General features: G+C 45.6%; 1 protein-coding gene across 1 annotated transcript in view; it reads right to left on the bottom strand.

Moving 5' to 3' along the window:
- Positions 1-24791, bottom strand: part of DHX34 (DExH-box helicase 34) — a 1224470-nt gene that overhangs the window by 217600 nt on the left and 982079 nt on the right. The window contains exon 15 of the mRNA XM_069644554.1: positions 11822-11998. Coding sequence (XP_069500655.1) covers positions 11822-11998 — 177 coding nt within the window. The remainder of the gene's footprint in view (positions 1-11821; positions 11999-24791) is intronic.

Raw genomic sequence — 24791 nt, 5'->3', positions numbered from 1 at the left:
CCAAAAACTTTGCCCAATGTGTTAGTTGCACCAATAAGTGTAGATCAAACGCAAGAGGAAAAGAAACGAGGCAAGTGAGAACAGATGACCAGAAACCAAAAGACGATGATTTAATGATGGAGATGATAAATCTGTCCACTTATGGACCGATGAAGAAGGAGAAGAGGAAGAAGCGGATCAGGATGGGAGACAGATCATCTGTCTTGACTCTGAAGAGGAACCTGACCAATCAGGTAATGACATCACAATGGAACACCATGAAGATCCCAGAAAAGTGAGTATGTAAAATCATCTCTACTTCGGCAACTAAGACGAGCGCTGCCGCTGACCACAAGAGTAGCAGTGTGGACACTGTTTGATTTGTAACCATCGCCGAAAAGAGAGCACTAATAGAAGCGCAAAGAGCATATTTGAAGGCAAAATAGGCATTTGATTTTGGGAGCAGGCACTTCTTTTGGAATGTCCCTGATTTAACCCCTGTGGTGTTTGTGAGGGGTGGCCAGGGGAATGTGTGTTTCTACCCAGTCTGTGATGCAGAGCCCCAAGGTGGCGGTGTGGGGATGATCCCTGGATCATACACTGAGGTCAGGAAGCAGAGGCTTGTCACATTTGTGCTATCGTTACATATGATCCTTTAAGTGACATTCAGAACATTGTATCCCCCCGTTTTCCATCCCTGGTCCCGGAAAGTTTGTGCAACTCCTTCACCCCAAAACAGGGGTAGTCCCCACTGGAAACCTCCAACCCGGCCCACCAGACCAGTTGGAAAGGGGCACAGTGCAACCAGCAAATCAAATTGTTTTAATACAGGAGATGGGCTACACCTTGCCTTACTGAACTCCAATGGGACACAGACACCAAGGTGGATTTCTTAGGGATCCAAACAGGGACCCCTCTTCATTTAACACAAAACATTTCTTAGTAAACATTCCTAATCCTTCCCTCCTAACACTAACCACATTTTATGTTCCCCTGGCGTAAGTTCTTTCTAAAGGGATCTGCCCTCTCAGACCACCCTTTCTTAGAAGAGTGAGGGGGACCCATAGGATGGACCTGACAGAACAGACACCTGCTGCCACCTACTGTAGAGGGGGCCATTAGACAGCCCCAGTTTGTGGTCCCACCACCTAGGCATCTTCCGCCAGGCTTCCCCCTGCCTTACCTGCTCAAGGTAGGTTATCAACAATAGTCTTATTTTTCCTATCCCTTCTTTAAACAACTACTGTACGCTATTTACATCCCCTTAACTATTAGCATTCACTATCCTATGAATAACGTTTACCATAAAAAACTATAAATATAAACATGCACACATATAAACATACTTAAACATACCATCAACAACAACATATAGCACCTATTATGTTGCAAAGGGGAGGCTGCTGCCATCAGCCACCCCTTCACAGTACCATTTTACCTTGGGTGCTCTCCTTGGTGGTTGGGCGGTCTGTCACCTGAAGAAATATGGGGGTGTTCCCCCATAGGGAGCTGTTTTTTATGCTCTTCACGGTGAACCCATCCACCACATAGGGCCACCCGCTCTAACCATGCATAGTCTACGCAATAGTATTGTTGTTAGGCGGCCTTCATGCTCGTGGGGGACCGCCACATTCAACACCACGACCTGCTGATCTTATCTATCTTTTAGGATGGCCCCATAACATGGGGCACTGCACGCCCGCAATCAACTTGGTGGCCTCAGCCCTTTATGTCTTCAGGTGGTGTCTCCATGGTCAGGGATGCCACCATTATCACTGCTGCGCCTGCGGCGCACTGCAAGGCCTTGCGGCTGCCTGCTCTCACCATTGCCTCAGAGTGATGTAGGGGACAGCCCACTCTGATGTGCCCGAGGTACCCACTGCACCTAAGCCTCCCGACATGGTAGCGCATGACTTCACTTCACCTCTCCTTACAGTGCGGGGAGGACTTCGGCCACTGTCTCCTCACCTGAAGGAACGCACTTGGCATACATGGGCCAGGGGGCAGGGGACTGACGCAGGGGCATGCCCACTTCACCCGGCTGGCCCCACGCACAAGGCCCGGACTGCGTGGCTCTTGCTTCACCCGAATTGTCCTGCACACTCAGTCCGGTATTTAAGTGTTAATACCATCCGGTCTATCCCCCAGGCAGGCTAACAGCCATCATGGGCCATGGAAACCCAGGGAGCTCAAGGAATGCAGTCTGGGCCCACGGTAATAACAATGGCTCACCCCCACTCGTGGCCCCGTAATTTCTAACCCTGAGGAGCCTCTCATGCCATAGCCCCCAGGAAGCCACCACTTGCTGTAGATGTTCTTGCTTCCTTTCTTCAGCAGTTTCTCAAGGTTTTCTTTAGAATCCCTTTTTTGCCCTGCCCAACCTATTCTTAGGCACAAGGGCAGAGAAGCTACAGCCTTTGTCTTTTGTTTTTATTTTTATTTCAAAATTCCATCCAGCCACATGTTGGGCTGGATGGTTCAGTTCAGGTAGGTTCCTCAAGTAAACACAAACAAAAAGAGTTTGTAAAAAAAAAAAAAAGAGCTCTTTCGAAATAAGAATATTTCTTAAAAAATAAATAAAAACAAGGTCTTTCAAAAATATACAATGTGCACTTGAAACTATATTCAGCAGGGAATCCAAGATGGCCACCAAGCTGTGAGGACATGGCAGTTTGAGCTCTGTGCCCCAGATGAAGCGTAATTCTGCTAAATAAACTAAGTGCAGGCACTTGGAAAACCTAGCGTTCCTTAAAGGCACGTAGTGAAGCGGCTTTCGGGGGGCTGTACAGACTGGAGACACTGCGGAGCAGCGCGGCTTGGGGAACGCGTATACCCATGGATAGCGCAAGTAGCTGAGTTTGAACCCCTGGAGAGACCATAAACATTTTTTTTTAAAACTACATTGCGCTGGTCTTCCAGGAACTAAGGTGACAGCAGATAAGGGACACTCCCATATAACATCTGCCCTTGTCTTTTAGCGCTTACGAGTGTGACCCACATACACCAACAGTGCCTGTGAGAGGAGAAACGTGGACGCGAATAGGCTAATGGGTGAACTAATCCTCATTTGATTCAAGGTAAATCTAAGAGCTACATCATTAACACTGCATAGTTTCCTGAAGGACAAAAGGGCACTGAGACTCCTGGAACAAACACATAACAGATACCATTAAGAGGCTAATTTCGGGTGAGCACCCGGTCAATGTAAGAACCAAGTGGGAAAAGAAAAGTGCATACTTCCTCGCTCCCTGCCACTCCTAAAAATAATCCGAATAGAAGCTGTTGGCTTAGGTTGGGTGGACCCCCAAAGAATCCTGAACACACAGAGGGATGGATAAAGCACAACAGGACAGAGAGGTTACCAAGATGGTGGCCTCAAAAGAAGATATCGAGCTATGCTTTCAGGTTTTTCAGGACAAACTCGCAGCTTCTTTACAACTACAGTTTGATAATTTCACTACAGAATTCAAATCTGCCCTATTAGAAATACGAAAGGATAGCACCTCTCTTGAGGAAAGGACTGATACAAACAAGCAGGCATTACTACATTTAGCACAGGAATCCACAAAGTCTGAGGTGCTCCTTGAAAAGTTAGCAAGAACAACATATAATGTTGAGCAGCAATGTGAGGATTTGGAGAAAAGATAAAGAAGGTCCAATATCCACATACAGAATATTCCTGAATCAGTACTTGACTCAGTCTTAAGAGACGAAGTTGCAGGTGTCTTCAAGGATCTACTAAATACTAGCGCGGAAGTAACAATTCCCATAGACAGAATTCATAGAGTTGGCCAAAGCGTCAGGATACGGAGGCCCGCCCCAGAGACACGTTGGTGGCACAGGCAAGTTACCTGCAGAAGGAACAGATTCTTGGGGAAGCCAGGAAAGCAACACAGATAACACATAATGGGAATTACATTAAATTATATGTTATGTTATGTTAATTGGCATTTATATAGTGCCTTGTGTATCATTGGTATGACCTCAAAGCGCTGTTAAGTTGAATGCCCTTGGGAACTGTAGTTCAAGTCAGTAGAGAGAGAGAGTATCGTATGGTGCGTGGGTCTGTCTCCAAGGACATTACAAAAGAGAAGAGATATGTGAGAGATCCTGCAACATCTACAAACCCATAAGATACAATACAGATGGACCCTCCCTTTTGGCCTTGTATTCTCAAGGGAGGATAAACAGCATTGGGTCAAATTGAAAGAGGAGGGTGCTCGAATCTTGCAATTAGATCAGGAGGATCAACCTGGCCCTAGTACTAGTAGCAATGGAATGCAACGTTACGCTCCCCGAGGATCAAGACACTGAGAATGGACATCTATTCAATGGACCCGGACAAAAAAGCAGAAAGGCCCATTATAAGCGGAGAAGCTCCCGGAACCTTGAAGGTTTGCGATCTACTCGAGTACTGTTGTTAAGGAGATATAAGGTACTTGTTTGCAGACTAAGGTTGTTATACTGTAGAAATGGGGCACGTCAGATGCTCATCTTGGAATTTAATAAAGACAAAAATGAGGGTTTTAGGGTACCCTGCACATATCCCTGTAATAGCAAAGATGGTCTGCACCAGGGAGATGGGGAAATAGTTGGGAAGGGTAGGCACAAGGAGTTGAATGGGAATGTTTGGTGGGGGGGCGAAGGCCATGTACACAGTATCAAAATCAAAGGGGAGGAAAGAAGCAGTCAGAACTTCATATTAAGGGGGATCCTACTTTAGTGGCTTTACCTTTAGGTGTTTGACACTTAATATAAAGGGGCTTAATACCCCCATAAAGAGGAGGAAATTAGAACCCTTACTAAACACACATCAGCATGACCTTATAGCTTTAAAGGAGATGCATACTAAATATCAGAACCACCATCAGTTAAAATTACAACACCTGATAATAAGGCAGGCTAAAGCAATGGGGAAGACAGCGGGTGTACTTATTGCATTCAAGACAAACTTACAGGTGTCCATCATGAAGGTGGTAGCTAATAAAGAGGGACATTTTCTCTACATTTTAGTGCAAATGGGTTTGATGACTAACTCTGGCATTTATATATGCCCCAAACACAGGCCAAGAGGATTTTCTGAAGACGTCTTTGTCCAATTTGGAAATGTTTGGCCAGGGAGAAATGATTCTGATGGGGATCTGAATATCGCAAGGTACCCACTACGGGACAGAAGCTCTAACACCATGTATGCTCAACCCCACTGTCACTAGCTCTTAGACAGAAATTTGACCAGCTGACACTTAAGGACATGTAGCCTACACTGATGAAAGAAGATGAAAGGGTGTATATATTCCATTCCCATGTTCACAAATGTTGACAAATCCTTTTCCCGAATAGATTACTTTTAGGCTTCAACTAGGCTCATAGGAAGAATGACACAAATCGATACGCACACAATCACCATCTCAGACCACGGCCTTCTGACCATGGACCTTAACATTCCCAAAGTGGTCCCACACTCTGGAGCTGGAAGTTCCCAAAATAATTAATATCAGATCTGATTATATGCGAAGAAGTACAAGGGAAAGTAGTGAAATGTTTTGATTCTAATCTGGATGGGAAAGTGAGCTTAGAAGTGGTTTGGGGTGCGTTTAAGGTGAACCTGGTGGTGGGGGGGGGGGTGGATTATTGCAATACAGGCACATGGGGGAAGCTTAGATGAAGAATGGAAACACAGCTGGAGTCTGAGGTAAAGGATACCGTCAGTCATAACTAACCTTCCAATAAATAAAGCACCTCCTTTTATAAAATGTTCTGTGCAATCTTAGCCCCTAAATTAACAGATTTATATAACTCTTTTATTAGGATTGGCAAAATAGCAGCCTCAATGGAAGAGGCTAAAATAATCATAATTCCGAAGCCAGGTAAGGACCCAGCTAAATGCGGTTCATATCGCCCGATTGCGCTCATGAACACTGACGCAACAATATATACAAAAATTCTTGCAACCGACTTAAGGACCTTATGCCTCACCTTATCCATCCTGATCAGACGGGATTAATAAAAGAGTGGCAAACCCATGACAACATGCAGTGATTCGGTCATCTAATTGAAAGGATGGCTAAAAGTGAGGATGCAGCTGTTTTGGTGTAATTAGAGGCCGAAAAAGCATTTCACTGTGTGGAATGGTCCTTCCTTTTTAACACCTTACGAGCCATGGGGTTTGGTCCAAAGTATTTAGCGATGGTTAAGGCTAATTATGTGTACCCTTCTACTAGAATGCTAATCAATGGTCAACTTTCCTCAAAGTTTCTCTTGGTAGGGGTACGAAACAGGGCTGCCCCTCTCCCCGCTTCTCTATGCATTGCATTTAGAACCGTTATTATCACAGCTTCGATTATCAGAGCAAACAGAAGGTATATCCTTCGGAGGGGAGACTCACAAGCTGATGACAAATACTGATGATATGCTCCTCACAATCTGAACCAGATTATCTCACTATCTGAGGCCCTTGTTCAACTGGGAAAATTTGGTAGGGTGGCTGGTCCTAAAAATAATACCACAAAGTCTGACATTTTGAATCTGGGTCTTAAACAAGGTGGATAACGCATAAAAATGAAAAAGACACAGCTTTGATGGATGCCACAGAGCATCCGGGTTTTGTGTGTAAACATAACACGTTCACTCTGGGAATTATTTTCTGCCAATTTATGCCCCGTATTAGACAAAATTCAAAAGCAGGTCCAGTCCTGGAGCCTTTTATTATTTCATGGCTGGGGAGGATTAACTCAATCAAAAAATTGTATATTTGTTTCAGGCTCTCCCGATCCGAATCTCAGCTTCCTTTTTCCAAACGCTGCATAAAATAATGTCAAAGTATAAATGGAAAAAAAAACCCACACCCCCTGCATTGCACTGACAACATTAATGCTTCCACCAAACAGAGGACGGGCAGGTCTTCCTAATTTTAGAGATTATTACCGTGTGGCACATTATGCGTTATTAAAGATTGGTTTAGAGAAGGCACATATAAAAGGTGGAAATAGATGGAAAGAGCTATAGTGGGTCCTAGAATGGGATATACATTTTGGCTACTTAGACTTGACGGACCCCGGAATATCCATCTCAGTCTAATTATAGGGGTAGTGGAAGATACATGTGACCAGGCTGTCCGTCCACACGGCTTTACATCATTTCCCACCCCATTTACCCCTTTGTTTCCAAATCCTCAGTTAACTCCAGGAAACTCGTCAAACTCTTTCTCTGAATGGAAAAGGGAGGGATGCATAAAGTTCCGAGACATGTTTTTAGACCTAGAGATTACATCTTTTGCGATATTGAAAGAGAAGTTGGCCCTCCAAATGAGGCATTGCTTCCAATACTTTCAAGTCCGCCACCTGCTGATGGCCCCATCCAACAGGTCGGCAGCGTTAAGCCCACTTATGTCATTTGAGCAGTTTGTAACTTCTAGCTCGGGGGATAAACACTTGATCACCAGATTATATAAGTACTTAACTGATCAACCTCCAACAAGCACCCTTACATTTTAAACGGCCTGGGCAAAGACCTTGGGATATTTGCCTACAGAGGAATCATGGTCCCACTTATGGTTAGATATTTTGAAAATGACAATATCTATACAAATTAGGGAATTTTGGTTCAAGTTAATGTATCAGTGGCATTGTACCCCTGAACGATTACATAAAATCACTACATCGGTTCCGGCTTCTTGCTGGAGAGATTGTCGGGGGAAAAGGGATTGGTTCCATATATGGTGGTCGTGTCCCAAGTTGTCTCCATTCTGGGGGGAGGTGCAGGCACATATGAAGGTAATGGTTGCTTTTAAGACGGAAATACCTCTAGGGGAAAGTCTTTTGGACTTGGCGCCACAAGACAATGAACACTAGCCGAAATAGGAGGAAACCATTTTATACTCTTCAATTGGCTGCATTATTGGTAGTAACTCAGAAATGGAAGTCTGCAGACCCCACACATATAAAAGACTGGTATTATAAGATGTGACATTTCGTATCTTTGGAGTGGATTACATATACAATCCAAGGAGAGTCAGCTAAATTCTCAAAGGAACGGGCAATGATCCTGAACTTTTTTCATGGCGACAATACTGACCGCAGAATTTGCAAATACTGAACATATTAGAGCTTAATGACAATCTTGACATGATTTGTACATGAGAGGGTGGGAATGGTTTAGGGTTCTAGGGGGACTGGGTGTTAAGGGAGGTTTGGGGAAATAAGGGTGTGGGAATGGGTTGTTTTTATTTTGATTTGTATTATGTATATTTGAAAACCCAATAAATAAAATGTTTTGAAAAAAAACTATATTCAGAAAACCTTACTTGGGAGACAGACTTGCAGTCTCAAGGTCCTTTCTCACTGTGGGTCTTTGTTTTGCTGCTACTTGGCAGTCAGCTGACAGGCAGGGCAGCAGCAGCATGTTGGGGGGCCAAAAAGTCCTTGTAGGTGGAGCTGCATCTGTCAGAAGCAGCCCAGCAACTCAGCAGCAGCGTGGGAGATCCCTTTATTAATTATGGGCCTGGCTGCATATGTCGGGTGCAGCCTGGCGTGGATTGCAGCAGGTTGGGGGAGCCTCACACTTTCAACTTGGGCCGTGTCAGCAAGCAGCGGCCCATGGGAGTCTTTGTGACCTGGCGCATCAGGGGGCCAGTCCTGTACTATTCACACAGTGCTGCCCTGCCTTTTTGGTAAGCAGCACATACTGAAGAGCAGGCGAACAGTGGTGAATGTTGGGTGCTCCCCGTCCCCATGGGGAGCGAGGGTGAGCCGGCTGTGGTGGTGATTCACACAGTGGTACCCCCTCCAGGCAACAGTGAGCCACATACTAGAAGAAGCCCGGGCGGCCAGCAGTGATCACAGGCATGATCAACCAGGTAACATTGTTAGCTTGGCGTTTAGCGGAGCACCAGTTCGCCACTCTAGTCGGTGGGTCGGGGTCCACCGATTAACGACGCTCCATTCACCCTTTCTTAACATTATTTTTTCTTTTGAATGAAGGGTGCCCTGCACGGTTTCACACACTGGGGGATCGTACATTTTTCTTTTCTTTTGTTTCTTTCTTCCCGCAGAGGGGGTTAACATATTCCAAAAGGTGTTTGTGAAGTCAGGAGCCTCAAATGCCCTTTGAGACTGATATTTCACATGTTGCTAGTGTGAACTGTAATGTAAACAGAATGGTAGCGCCAATTAGTGGCCTAAGAGAAGAGAATATGTGAAGTGGCTGCAGCCAGACCAGCTCTGATTGCCCAACCTACAATTCATACACTAATGTGCAAGACTTAGTTATTCCAAAATGGTGGACTAGCCAATAGACACACCTGAGACATAGAATCAATTGGCAAATGTTCAATCCCACACTAGCAAGGAGCATCATACTCATGAGCCGACCCTCACAGGGAGCCCAGCCAGAGGAGAGGAGTTGAAGGAAATATACAAAAAAACACCCAAACAGCGCCTGGGTGTAGGCGTTTGGCGAAGGACTGCCAGTGGAGGTGGTTGGAGGAAGGAGAAGCTAAAGACAGAGAGGAGGTTAGTGGTGAGAGAAGGAACAAAGGATGTAGTGGAGAAAGTAAGAGTTCAGGAGGAGGCGACAAGAGGACTAGCCAGCAGAGGTGGCAGTGCGAGAACGAGCTGAGATGGCAGTGACAGGACGAGCTGAGGAAAAGGTGGGGAAGAGAGGAGCAAAGGAGGTGGGAATAATAATATAAACCAAGGAGGTGACAAAAGGAGGTGATGGGGTGGAAAAGGTATGGAGAGGACCTGAAGATGCTAGAGGATAATAGAGATGGCAACACATGACTCATGCGTATAGGGTGTGTGAGTGAGGTGGCAGGAGGCATAAGCATGTGGCCGAGCATTGAGAAGGCACAGCGCTAAGACACAATGAAGACGTTGGGTAGATGTCAGAAAGAGGTCCCTGAGGAACAAGCCAACATCGGGCCAAAGAGAATACCAGTGAGAATAGGCTTGTGGGCTGTAGGACCAGGATCACTGATCAAAGAGTTGTCAGGATCCTATACACCAGCCTGTGGAATTTCCCATACGGCCACGCTTTTGCTGGAGATTGTGAGCACTGCGGACTGCCCGTCCAGCAAGATGGCGAACTGAAAGTGGTACAGCCAAACATAGGACACAGCAGACAAAGAAGACCAAGTTGCAATCTATCTGCCCAATGTCACAGAACCTTTGTTTGGCACACGAAATTGAGTGTAAAACTGGGAAGACACCCAGAAGGTCTTTTGAGAGATATTCAATAGCAATCTGAGAACTTGGAACAACTGGTCAGAACGCTACTCTGACTCAATGCTCGAATTATTCCTTTGCCCCATTCTTTGCAAAGCACCCTTAACATTTTTTTTTAAAAATCACTTGTTTTTTTAAATCAATGTATTTATTATTTTAGAATAAACACACAAATAACAGAAACTATAACATCATGGGTTTTCACCCAGATTGCAAAATACATAAGTCTGCTAATAATCATACAGTATTGTTTATAAATTTATGAAATGAATAACTCAATAACAACTACAAACCTCTATTTCACAAACAATTTTTAGGCCTTTGGCATATAACATTGATAGGCACAACAGACAACACCATATAATAATAAAAATGGCCCCCTAACTATTATATACAGATGATAACACATGTCGTTATAGGCTTCTAACTGTACAATTCATTGAAAGATCCCCAAATCCGAGAATAATTTCCATCCCTCCCATGTTTTAATAACATAACTTTCTCGTAGTTCGATAAGGTTCGAACATCTAACAGCCAATCATCTACATTTGGCTTTTTCCTCGACTTCAAAACTTTTAGTATTTTTAGTATTTGCTTTGCCGCCATTACCAAAACCCTATCAATCCAGTCTGTTCTAACTCTGGCCTTATCCCCTCTTTCCCGGTTTGATAACAAAATTGTCGAGTAGAAGATACGCGGGGAGACTCTCCCACCACGATGTCTAATCTATGTAAAACTTCATTTCAAAAGGTAGTTACTCTAGAGCATGTCCACAACATATGCAATAAGGTGCCCCCACCATAACCGCAACCTCAACAGGAATCATCACTCCTTTTGAACATCATTTTCTGTTTGCGTCCTCTTTAGAGACCACTCCACCACATGACAGGCATTTACAGAATGTGGATTCCTTCCCAGTTCATCAGATCACCCACCATCTGTTTTATATAAAGGGCCCCTGCTTTGCTGCTGAAAAATTGAGACTCAGTACATGACATTTTCATACAATAGGAAACCAGGCAGGAATGCCCTTTTTTCTATTATCATCAAACATTAGTCACTTATACTAGAACTCAGCTCATAGACAGAGGTAGCCTGGGGGAGGGTTTTAATTTGGTCTTTTTCTCAAGGTAGGTAACTCCAACCTTTCTCTGGTCATAGATTTTGTATAAGCATTCACTTATCACAGGTTACAGAACAAGTTCTTTAACAACTAACATCATGATGCCAGGCTTCATATGAAGAAACCCCTAACCATCAGAGGGTGCATTCGCGACACAACAAAGAGGTATCTTGTCATTTGAGTATCCAACAAGGTAGCTGAGCTATCTAAACATAATTACTAGTGTAATTAATACAATGAATGAATAGTTTCTGAAGGGGTGTTTTGATATCAGCATGAGAAACATTTTCTTGGTACTGACATTTTCTACAGTCTCTACCACCTTAATATCAAAAAACAAATGGTAGGTACTAAAACAATCCCACAGCATTCTACTTCATTCTTTAACCAATCATGTGCGTTCAAGCCAACAATGTGTGTTATATCACATCAATATTTGGTAATAAAATGTAATGAACTGCTGTATCAAGGCAGTCTCTTTTATTGTATTACTTACAGTGAGACAGTTGTATGTTAGGAAGTTGGACATCACATGCCCCCCCTTTATGAGGTCAGGTTTCATCTCTGTGCTGCTGAACATTCCAGAGAGGCTGGGCATACTGCTGTTGGTCTGAGGCCCAACATAAAGATTCTGCATCTCCAGTCCGGCCATTCTTCGAATACTGTACTTACACTAGGCATAGGAGAGACACCAGTGAAAGATGTAAATTTAGTAAATACAGTAAAACATTGACTGCATACAAGCCAAATAATGCATTCGTTTTCAATCAAGATTAAAGAAATGTCACATTTTGCCTGGTCCACACACCTTGGACTAGCTCCACAATGGGCTACCTAACAAAGTTATTCCAACCACTCAACCTATCCAAAGGCCTGCAGTCTTGCAAACAGAACCAACTCTCCAACTGACCATCCAGATTTAGCGGCATATTCACACTCTGGAATGGCCTCACCAATTTCAAAGAATTGAGAAGGACTTGCTCACTTTTTTTGCGTTTCTAAATTAGCCCCATTAACTGTTGTTCAGTGTGACAGGGTCAGGGTATTGACCCTGTCAAATGGGGTAGATGCAATGACCCTTCTCAGCATGATGCAAGTGGCTTTCTAAAATTAAACTCAAAACAAGCCCTGCTGCAGATATGCGAAGTGGGAGTTGTGTGGTCACAGGTCCCCAAAAAAATAAATTCCCTGCTCGCCACAGTTCTATTTCTGTCTTTTCAGAACTACATCATCCACAGTGCAACAGCATGTAGCCAGGAAAACCCTGACTGCAAGTATGCATCCTAAACACACGAAATGCAGCAATTCCAGCATCCTGTGAACTGGCAACACCACCAAACTGCACCCAACAACACAGAGGAGAAGACTACTCACCCTCCAGACAGAAAACCAAACTTTCAGCCACCAGCATGGCAAATAAAAACCAAACTCCTTGTAAAACCATTCTGGAAAAGGGGGAGGGGTTTAGAAAGGTTTTTAAAGTCTACCACCTGGATAGTCCTCCTACTGGGGAAAAGGCAGACACTGATTGGTGCAGGAAATCAGCTGAGCGCAGCAACCAATTGGGGGCGGGGGGTGAGACAGTCCCTGCATACAGAGTCCTGCATTATAAAAGCAGACAGCAGCAGATACAGTGTGTGGTTTGTATGGGTGAGGTTGCTGGTGGAATTGGAGAAAGACCAAAAGACCAGGTGCAGGAAGGACTGCAAAACAGAATGTTGGAGAAGTGGATTTTGAAAAGGTGAGGTATTTGAGAGAGTGTGACAACAGTGGTATTTAGTGTAGCATATTACAGTGCAGGAAGTGGGGAGGGGGTGTTGTGAGTGAAAAAGACTAAACATAGATTGGGAGATAGTAGTTAGTGAGAGACAGAGTGATTGCTATCAGAGAGTGAGGCTAGTTGGGAGGGTGTAGAAGTGGGGTGCAAGGAGTGGGATGTATGAGGGGAGGGGCTGAGAGCAGTGAGAGCGGGAAGTGTGTAGGAGTGAGCAGGGAACCATATCCCTGGGTTGCCTGTATTGTGAGAGGCATGAGCAAAGCACTATATCCCTGGGTTGCTTGTGTAGTGAGAGTGGTAGGCAGGGCACCATTTCCGTGGGTTGTTTGAATAGAGAAGGGGTGAGCAGGGCACCATATCCCTGGGTTACTTGTGTAGCGAAAGGGGTGCACATGCCGCTATATCCCTGGGTTGCTTGTGTAGCGAAAGGGGTGGGCAGGGTACCATACCCCTCGGTTGCTTGTGTAGTGAACGGGGTGAGCAGAGCACCATATCCCTGGGTTGCTTGTATAGGGAAAGGGGTGAGCAGAGCACCATATCCCTGGGTTGCTTGTATAGGGAAAGGGGTGAGCAGGGCACCATATTCCTGGGTTGATTGTGTAGTGAAAGGGGTGAGCAGGGCACTATATCCCTGTGTTGCTTGAATAGCAAGAGGGTTGGGTAGCCCTGAGTTTCTTGAGTAGTTGTGATAGGAGTAGAGCTGGAAGACTGGTAGCTTGGATAAGGTAAAGAGTTGTGGTAAAGAGGAGGTAGGCAGAGTGAGTAGGTGGGAGGAGTAGCGTAGTGAAGAGAAGGGGGTGGTAAGATAAAGAGGCACACACACCCACCCTCTGGCACTAACCATCGGAAACCACTTGTATTGTAGATCAGCTTGAGGCAGTAGGGGTTACCGAGCATGAACACTCACCTGCTGTTATGGATGCCTGGGCTAGGGTGGGAAATCCATGTGGAGGAGAGAGGGAGAGGAAGACAGGGAGAGGGAGGAGAGAGAGACCTAGTGCCACTTCCCATACCCTTTTTCCAGCCGGTGCATATTTTTATGTGTCCTTTCCTAATCCTTATTCCAGGAACCGTGTCCAAACCTAAAATAAAATCATTGACACATCCTCAAGACTTTGTGCTTCATTCAGGCCATGTGTCAAATAAGAATCACATACATTTCTTCACCTGTTCGGAAGCCCAAGTTTGGTTCTTTACTACTTCTCAAAATGAAAGACTACACATGGATATTACCATGCAAAGGCTTCTACATCAATTGAGTGTGCTATACAGGGGAACTTGCAAATCTCCTCAATCAATTAATCAACTGTCCTTAACCGTTTCTTTCTGAGTCCCATCCACCCCCATTTTCGTTTAACATTCTGAGGTGGCAAAAAGGTGGTGTGTAGAGATAAACAAAACCACCAGTATCTATTAAATAAAATATCGTCTACAGGCAATGCACCCTTTTCCACGATGCAAGAGCATTCTGTTGTGTATTGTGTTTCCTGCCTTGCTCCTGCATGAATGCTTGCCTGAGAGAATGCCTGATGGAATGTTATGCACGTGGTATGTTGTGGTGTGAGTGCCCCTGTAAGCTCCATGATTGGTCAGTTGGAGTGAAGCAGCCTATGAGAGAGGATGCCAGTGGATGTCTCCTCTGTACCTTCCTACTTACTTACACTTGGACTTACCTGATGTATATACCTTGTCACTGGAACTTAGTAAATAAGTTCACTTCCCTTACCTGAGCATCACAACTTTAATTTCACCCCGCAACACATTTTTCTGGTTGCGTGCCAACCGCTTCATGTATTTATTTTTACCACCATCACCTCAACAGAAAGTAATTGCACTGCTCAAATATTCCTACAATGTGGTGCAAAGAAAAGCCGAGCTGCCCATTCAAAAGTGTTTGCTGAGCAAAGTGCATGGTGACGTAAAATAAGCAGAATGGTAGGAAATGGGCTTGGATGGCGTAGGAGAAAAATTGAGTAAGAGTTTATAGGTGGTATTTATGCCATTGGCAACGTTTTGCACCCACTTGAACAATCAACACAATGTTTTATTTCATTTTTGTATTTTATTTGATTCTGTGAAATCAAAGCCTAATCTGCAAAACAGTAAAAACGGGAAATGACATGCGCTGCACTTATTATAATCGTGTCATAGGCGAAACAGTACACTGGTGGTCTGTGTCAATGTAGAGGCACTATAAGAAATGTATGAAATGAAAAGGCATACCATTTCAATAAAGATTTCACAATAAAAAGACAATTGCAAGTGCTTAAAGCCAAAAACGACATTAGTTGGCTAAGGCTAACACCACAAAAGCTCCAATATACTATAAACCATGGCAAATTCGAAAAAGGTGCTGGAGGTGAGAAGCACCATGCGTCACAATGCACATGTGCTGGGTTTTGTTGAGCTAGGTAAATTGCGATGTAAAATAATCAGACTGGTATCATAGTCAATGCAGTATGCAACTAATATCATGACTTGGGACTTGTATGGCTGAGGGGAAAAGTGGAGCAAGGGCTAATAGTTCATGCTATGCTATTCAGCACGTTTCAAACCCCCTTGCCAGCCAATGCCAATTCTATTTTACTTTGTTTTATTAGGTTTGTGAAGTTAAAGACTGAATCAGAAAACAGTATAAACAGGGACAGAAACACTACAAATTATAATTATGACATAGGCAATATTATACAGATGGTTGTGTCAGAGGTAAAGGCACTCTCTTGCTTCACAACCAACAACGTGAAGATAAAGTCAGGAGAAGCATAAAAGACCATCAACCCATCACCATCATTCATAATGCTCTCTGTTAGAGCTATGTTGATGTGGTCCTCACTTGCACATTAGATCGGAAATGTTCAATCAACCTACCATTCCGATTGTGCAATTGAAAGAGCTGGGTTTAAATACCACCTCTGGGAATTAAATTTTGGAATTGCCCTGGCATTTTTTTTTTACATATTGGTAGAGAACTACATTATTGCAATAAACAGACATCAATGGACCTTGTAAAAGCAGGGGCGGAGCCAGACACATTTTTTTGGGGGGGGGCTGGATGGCAGTTTAAAAACATTCTTAGTGAGACGGGACATTAAACCTATTGCGCTACTGATCCGCCCCCCCAAACCCCTGGGTCCTACCACCCCCTCCCCAAGCCCAGGAGGCTGAGCAGATATTATGCCTTCCTTTGGCCCATTAGATCCATCTTTCACCCCAACTCACCAGAGGTGTAGCCATGATTCTGTAACAAGTGGGGCCTGGAGCTAATGTAGTAGGGCCCACCACACTAGGAAAAGCCAGCAGAAGGAAGGGCACTTATTCTGCCCCCAGCCAAATGCATAGGAGTGGCAGAGAGTAATGAGGGAGGGTGAACCAATTAAGGTGGGGTTGTCCCCTTGGGAAACGTTTTTAAATAATCGGTTAAAATAGTGCATTTTACAGTACACTTTGTGATAAATTAAGTAAAAAACCACACAGTTTACAATCGGTTTTGCAGGGTAAGCCATAAAATGTCCATTAGATGCCAAGTCACCAACAATGCACAGGAGTATTTTCAAACCCATTTTCATAATGCCTTTGCCCACTATATGCCAGTACTCTGCAAGTGTAAAAAGCATTTTCATATTGATTGTGCTCACACATGTCCATTCTGGTGCACCAATACATGCCAGTATCCCCGTGTAAGAACATACTCCTGTTGGCTTTGCCTTAAGTGCTAAGGATGAGGTATCTCGTCCTTGGGATTCCCTCCCCAGTGCCAAGGACGAGATAGTTTGTCCTTGGTGCTTAAGGGGTTAATGGGGGAGAAAATGTTAGAAGGCTTTGAATGGTGAAATACCAAAATCACCAAAAAAGGCCTTAGCACTGGGGGGGGACAACCTATGGCAGTTAATTTAATGCCAGTGAAAAAAAGCTATGCCACAGTAAGAAAATATATCCTTGCTGGCTACACAAATCCCCCACTCCCCATATACGAAGACTCATCGTGTTGTATTTTGTTGGGATGGAAATGAGCCTATCCCAACCTTCTAGGTAAGGCGAACACCATATGAGGTTATGTAGTGTATATGGGGGGAACAATCCGCACAATTAGGTCACATGTAGAGGTAATGTAGTGCCAACAGTAGATGCACAGCACTTGACTCCTTTGTAGTAGGCCTACAAGGAATAAGCTTGCAGAACCGCACTGTTCACATGCTCTGCTCACTAGACCCAATCACATTAAGTTGCAGAGCCCCGTTCCCACGGAACTCTACGTCCCCCTCGTCTCTCCAGTGTTGCGAATATTTAGTATCTTCCAAAGGAATGCGCCCTACAAGAGTGTGGGACAACACCAGGCTTCTCACTGAATCCATTCATCCCACTAAACTGCCAGTAGACCTCCAACCCCCACCGAGCCAGTCCGGAGCCATCCCCCACATCCCTGACCTGAAAATCCCACCTTTGCAGTCCCCACAATGTGCACAACGCCCCTGGCCCAACACAAATCAAGTGTCTGCAGAAGATCTAAGCATGCACAGCTATATTTTTCCAAGCATGAAAACATCTCTTGTAACACGAGGTACAGGGAAGAAATACATTAAAGATCAAAACCCAGGGGGTGCTGTTGCGAACGTATGCAGCCTTCTGTGTGAGCTCCGGACTCGGCGAAGGCCAAAGAGGAGATCATTTGCAAAATACTGCCCGATTCTGTATAAAAATACTCAAGAGGTCGTCTGAAGGTCCCCTCTACACCCACAAAAAAAATCGTAATGTGCAGTCTCCGGAATTCTGAGATACATTGTGTAAAGAGGAGCCCCGTGAGGAGTACATCCAGGGCACTGGCAATCACGTGAACTGCGTCGGACCCGACACAGATGCAACAAGCCAACTTCCCTACCACCCCACATTTTATGCCTGCGAGGACAACGGAGGACACCATTACGACACAAGTCCAGAGACACTACGTACACTCTCCCCTACTGAATCCTGAACCGCTGGCGCTCTGGGAGCTCCCCGCCGGACAAGAAACCTCACAGGACAGTATCCGGTAAGATAGGCACTCAGGGGGAATACACATCCCAAATACTTCGCCCACACCTAGTGGATTCCCGCGACCCCGTGAAACGTGGCGGCCTCCACGCACCCCGGGCAGCTGCCGGGCTCACCAACAGTTTTGAGACCGGAACATCCACTCGGGACAATCAAAGGGCCCCCCAGTACATCTGATGCTGCGGGCGCAGCTGTAAAGAAATAGACTGCTCTTCATAGCAAAGGCCGACACACACGCTTCAGGGAGAACATGTACAACACCTGGCATTCTAGGCCATCCTCAGACATATGCCCGCATTCAGTCACTCACACGAATCTGCAGAGTGACCTTGCTGGGCTCTCGTGCCTGCGCGAACCTAACGCATGCCACAACAGTGTCGCTAGGCAGGCGACCACAAATGAAAGCACACAACTCCAGCACCCTGCAGCGGAGGCAATCATAGGAACAGACCGGCAGTAACGCACCACCTAGGGGGCATCTCCCCAAACTGCTGCCGCATTGAGAACTGGGCCCACACGATACGGAATAAGAACTCTGGCCCGGATCAGCACAACACCCCCCACACACAAGAAAGGGCAACAGAAGGACAACTGTGCGGTTGCCCCATGAAACGAGACACTTCCTGGCTGCACTGGCTGTCTGGTCACCTACCCAACACTGCCTGGCACACTCAGAGAGCACCGGCACTATGTCATCACTGCGTCACAAGAACCCAGATCATCTGTGTCTGCGGCAATAACACCACAACGTTGAGGAGCACCCCCTCAAAAGTGAGAACCTCAGAAACATACCACGTTCCACTGTCTGGGCACTGAGGGGCCCTAAAAGTCAACTCCACCCCTCAGGGCATATAGGACACTAATAGTTACATTATCAGGGCAGACCCCCGGTGCATGGTAAACAGGGGAGACAGCACAAAAGCAACGCCAATGGTGGGCAGAAGCATGGGAACCTGTGTGGTGAAAAACCAATAATCTGGGCTCCCGCGTGGCTACACGAATAACGGAGAATAAGTTGGACACCGAAACAAACACAGTAGGAGCCCTGACAGCCACACAGGCTACGCACTTATCCCTGAACAAGCAAAGGTGCAGAATCAAAGCTTAGAACGAGGCTGAAGACGATGCCCAAGGGGGCAGGCCCTAAAAAGGGAAAAGAAGCTATAGATAAATACACAACGGCAGTGGTCAGGACAGGTACCATGGCTGACGCAAGTACTGACAAAACGCAGCAAACTACACTTACGTCCCCGTCCCCCACTACGGATCCCCAGGCGGTATTCACATCTATGCAGCAGGGCTTTGCAGCCTTGAACTACAAACTGGATGGAATCAACACAAACGTGACGACTATCAGGAACCAACTAGAAAAAAGTCACCAGTCGCATCACGGAAGCGGAAACATGGGTTAGCACAACAGAAGACACACTGGAAGCACTCCGCAACACTGTGACAGAGATGGCTAAAGACCTAGGAATGGTGAAACTTAAATGTGAAGGCTTGGAGGCTAGGTCACGCCGTAATAACATCCATTTGTTGGAGTTCTGGAGTACGCTCTCAAGGGCCCTATGGAGCTCACAGTGGATGAATTACTCAAGGAACTGCTAGGAGACCAAGGCTGGTCATCTATGTTTGTAGTGGAGAGAGCACACAGGTCGCAGGCACCAAGACCCAAACCCGGCGCTGATCCTAGGCCAATCGTCGCAAGATTAATGAATTACAGAGACAGAGACCTGGTCCTAAGGGCCTCCAGAGGAAAACACGAACAGAGAATAGGCTCCAATGTAATTCGGATCTTCCCAGATTATTCGCTTGCAGTCCAGCAAGAACAGCGTTTCTTTATGGGGGTCATGAAGATGCTCTGTGAACAAAAAGTCCCCTATGCAATGTTATACCCAGCCAAACACCGAATGCACCACAACAACAAGACATATTTCTTCACTTTTCTGGAAAAGGCAGCAAACTTCGTCGAGGCAAACATTCCGGTGACGCCGACTCAAACGCTGACCACGATGGAGGATAGCAACAAGTCACTGCGACATGGAAAGGCATGAGAGGGGTACGGTATAAAGAACGGCCACAGGCACGAACACCTGGGAGAGCGCATCCCGAACAGAGAACTTTCAAAATAGTATGTAGGATATATGTTGCAAGATGGATGCCCCTGTTTTATTATTAGTCCAAGTAACTAACTGTTAGGCAGAATCCTGTGCAGTTCCCTTTGGGAACACTGCAAAATGATTAAGACTACAGGTGTTGGCAGCAAACCCACTTGGTAGCAGTCTGTACCACACAGATTTACCTGGTAGCTGTGGCTGAGCAGTCAGACTTCCCTCAAGAAGAGTTAGGCAGTATATAGAGTATACACATTAGGTACCAAACTACAGTAGTACAAGCAAAACTGACCAGAGCTTGGGTATAAAAGTATATAATTATTTATTTAAAGACACACTTATAAAATACACTAGCACTAATATGGCAAGCAAGTTCAAAACACAGTCACTATTACTATATGTACATCCTTGATTACTTATTGAACAAGTCTTAGTTAAAACACCACTTATTTTCAGACAGAGGTGAACGCTTAACTCAAGATGGCACTCCAATAAGTTGATTAAAAAGGGGGGGGAAAGGCAGAATTAGAAAGCACACAATACTAACACTTTTAGGAGAACCCAGCAAGTCGGAAAAGGCAGAGTCTACTGTAGACCAAGGAAGTCCATAGGCCAGGCTCTTGGGGAGGGCAAGGTGGAATGTGCCCAAGATCACACAGGTAAAGTACTCTTTAGAGTCTTTGCAGATGTATCAAAAAGAGTAGGATCAGTTCAGATAAAGTTAGTTAACAGGCCCCCAGGCCACCTCAGGATAGAGAGTCAAGGATTTACCGGTCACCTCGAACAGTCTGTTGCAAGGGAGGCCAGGTGGGACACAGTACCTGAAATGGTGAGAACGCTCCAGCGGGGGCAAGTCAGTGTTTCGTCCAGAGGAAGAGAAGGTCTCGTCGTAGAGGAAAGCTGGAGGTCGTTCCACTGCCAGGAAAGAAAACAGCAGCAGAGTTTCTCGGTTAAAAGGTACTACCCTTTTATTCGCGGTAGTGGTAAAACGTGGTTATCCGGCCGCCGGGTGCTTCGCACAGGCGAGTCGACCACGAAATGGTCCGGGAAGGCGAAAAAGAGGGCGAACTGGTTATCCCCACCAGCTCAGAGGAAGAAGACTCTCCGGAGTGAAGATCTTCTCTGTCGTCGGGAAAAGTGGTGAGGCAGGTCAGCAGGGCTCCACCGGTGGTATTGTCGTTGCAGGTCGGCTCAGCTTCGGATTCTTTAGGTCCTGTGGCGACTTCTGAAGTTCCAGTCCCCAAAGCCCTGCTTTTATGCAGAAAACCCCCATTCATTCAGCCTAGCTGTCAATCACACATGCTAAGTGGTGTGCCGGGCGGCTCACCACTGGGCCAATCACACAAGAGTGCGACTTGAGTTGCCAAGGCAACTCAGTCCAGGGTGCCTAAACACCCCTCCCACACATCCTGTAGACCCAGACAGAGTGGCACCACTTTGGAGGGCTTCTGTGGAGAAGCCCACCAAAAAGTGGAACAAAGTGCTCGACTTGGGTTGGAGTTACAAAAGCGAACACAGACTCCATTTTGGCACCGGGTTCTGGCAAAAAATCCCAACCAGTGAATTTATATTAATTTAATAAACCGGCGGTATGTTTGAGGCTATGTTAAAAAGTGGTAGCCTCGAACAATGGGAAAATCCCATAGGAATATATTCGCAGTCGAATATAAAAAGTAGTATCCAGTGCCACCAGCCAAAACTTGATCATGGGGGACGGTACAGTGCCCCCTCGAACAACAGACCCAGAGGTAATCGAATTGTCCAGTACGTCCACAATATGATGGTTGGTACTGGTTCTGTTCGTAATTTAGGACTAGTAAAGCAAATGGTGACTTTACATGCCCTGGGAGGCAGTAGTCAGTCGCAGGGTATGGAGCCTATGGTTGGGGGTCAATATGACACCCCTGTGTTACGGCACTGAGGGTGCTGTGCAACACATATATCAAAACACATAAAGCCCTATGGAGTAAAAGACCCCATAGCTCATAAAACACATACAGAGTCAAAGGAACACCTCAAATCATGTCTAAGAGTGGGAGTAAAAGAGTCTCACTCTTAGCAGGAGAAACAAATAAACCCCAAAAATCCAGCAAAGCTGCTGGGGGACTCACTAGGTTTGGGAAATTAGCCTTAACAGAGAATCCTCCCTAACACTTGCCCCCCATACTAAGGGACAGGAGGATTATATCTACTCCTGGATGAATCTCATACCTCTAGTCGATGACATACACCCTAGAGAGACCATCAGCATTTTGGTGGTGACACCCTGACCTATGGTATATGGTCAAATCAAAGGTTTTCCTTTGTAAGCTATATGACCTACAAATCCTTTGAGGAGCATCAGTCTTTTTAAAACTACGGGGATCTGGTTGACCAGTCCCTCAGAAGTTGGTGCAACTTCTGAACCTGTGATAGGCTTTTTCAAGGGGTCCTCATAAAGGATTCCCCTAGATCTAGAGGGGCCTCCAGAGTTCCTCATCACCTCTCTGTTGGGAGAAGATTGGGTTTTGGGCCTCTTGGTTGGAGGGGATGGAGATAAGCAAGGTACATGCTTCTCCTTCCTCTTAGATCTACTCTTACCTACTTTAGGATTTTCACTCCCAAGATTAGGATTTGAGTTGGAGTCTTCAGTAGAAGGTCCAACAGTCTGAAGGTTTTTGGCATTAGACTTTTCTTTTCTGGTTTTCCACCAGCACTGAGAATTACCAGTTCTCTTAGGCCTAGTTAGGGGTCCAGTTGGTCTATCTACCTCTTCCTTAGAAGCAGGGGGAGTCACAGACTTTAAAACTGGGGGAATAATGATGGAGCTTGGTTCGTGCTCCCATTTCCCTAACATTTTAGCCTGAAATTTGCCTGGGTCAGAGGTCAATTTACCAACACCAGGGCTTGTAGTGGGGTTCTCAGTAGAGGTTCCCACAGGCGTAGAGTGGTTCCTTAAGGTGGCCTCTCTAGCCAATTTGGTTTGGTTCTGGGTCTCCATACTGGGAGGCCTGGGGGTATTGGATACTACTTCTAGAGTTCTTAGATCATTCTCCAACAAGACTCTCCCAGACACCTCAGTCTGAACACTGACAGGAATCATCACTGTCATGTTGTTACACTGTATGAGGGCTGGTAGAATTGGAACCATTTGGACAGGGCCTCCAGACATCTTAGTGGGACCTTTGGGTGCCTTAGCAACAGCCTCAGGCCGGAAAAAGCTTTCATCCACTACTGTTCTGCTGGCCCCAGAGTTTCGCCTGGCAGGAGTATCCTGGCCATTGACAAGAACACTGTCCATATCATAAACTTTAGAGTTTTCTGGTATGGAGTTGTACACACTCCTATCCTGATTGCTAACCAGACCCATGGACTCTACTGTTACACTTGCTTGAAGACCCCAAGATTCTTCAGCAAAGACTTCAAAGTGAGCACTAGCCATTTGGACTTTCTCCTCAGGAATGAAGGCTAAGGAGACTGTGCTGATACCTGTAGGTTTACCCTTACATCTGGGATCTCCTTTGATGTGGTCAGTTGACCCACAGAGATAGCATGTTCCAAATGCTCTCTGGAATGGGGGCTTGTTCTGACCTCCTTCTGGCTTGTTACCCTGGGGCTTACCCTGGTTATTTTGTTGTTTGGGGCCCTCTTTGGGTTGGGAGGTATTAGAAGTCTCTTGGTTCCCTTTTGGTGGCTGCTTTCCCTCATCCATTTTCTGAGTGACCCCTCAATCCTTGTGAGTAGCCCTGTTGGCAACCCCCAAGTCAGCAGCCTTAGCTAGCTTCCTGGAATCTAATTCCCTTGAATCAGCCAAGTGCTGTCTGAGCCCAGGAGAGCAGGCATCATAAATTGACTCCATCATTACAAGATTTCTCATTCCCTCATAAGTGTTCACCTTGTAACCCTTAATCCATCCCTCTAAGTTTTTCAAACACTCATTCACCCAGGTAGCACAAGGGGTACCATCATTCTTTTTGAGGGTCCTAAACCTCTTAAATTACTGGGAAGAGGTCTTCCCAAATCTAGCTATTAAAGGTTAGCTTCACACATTCATAGTCCCTTCTATCCACCTCCCCCAACTCCATTACCACATCGGATGCAACAGGGGGGAGCCTAGAGAACAACCAGGGAAGTAACTCATTCCCTGAGATGTCCTGGAGCCCATGATTATACTCAAACATAGCCAACCAATCCAACACATCCAACTTAGGCTCATACATACCCACAAGCTCTTTAGGAATCCGGGGTCTTTTGGGACTGGAACTCCTAGAGGATCCGGAGAGAGAAGCATTTTCAACAGACAATTTCTTCATCTCTAGCTTATGCTTGAGCTCCATTTCTCCGAGCCTTAGTTCTCGGTGCCTTTGTTCTGTTTGAGCAGTAATTCTCTTAAACTCCAACTCAAGTTTTAGTTTCTCTAGTTAAAGACATTGAGGACTAAGTGTGGGACCTGTCAAAGGTCCAGTAGGCACAGCTGGCAGAGCAGGCAGAGGCCTAGGGGGGACAACTTCATCATCCCCACCCTCCTCTTCTGGCTCTGACTCAAGATTATCAACACTTTGATCAAT

This window comes from Ambystoma mexicanum, chromosome 2p, assembly GCF_040938575.1.
Source record: "Ambystoma mexicanum isolate Mex_15411 chromosome 2p, UKY_AmexF1_1, whole genome shotgun sequence".
In the NCBI taxonomy this organism is placed as follows: Eukaryota; Metazoa; Chordata; class Amphibia; order Caudata; family Ambystomatidae; genus Ambystoma; species Ambystoma mexicanum.
Note: the sequence above shows the minus strand (reverse complement) of the source record. Positions and strands in the feature narration are given on the sequence as shown.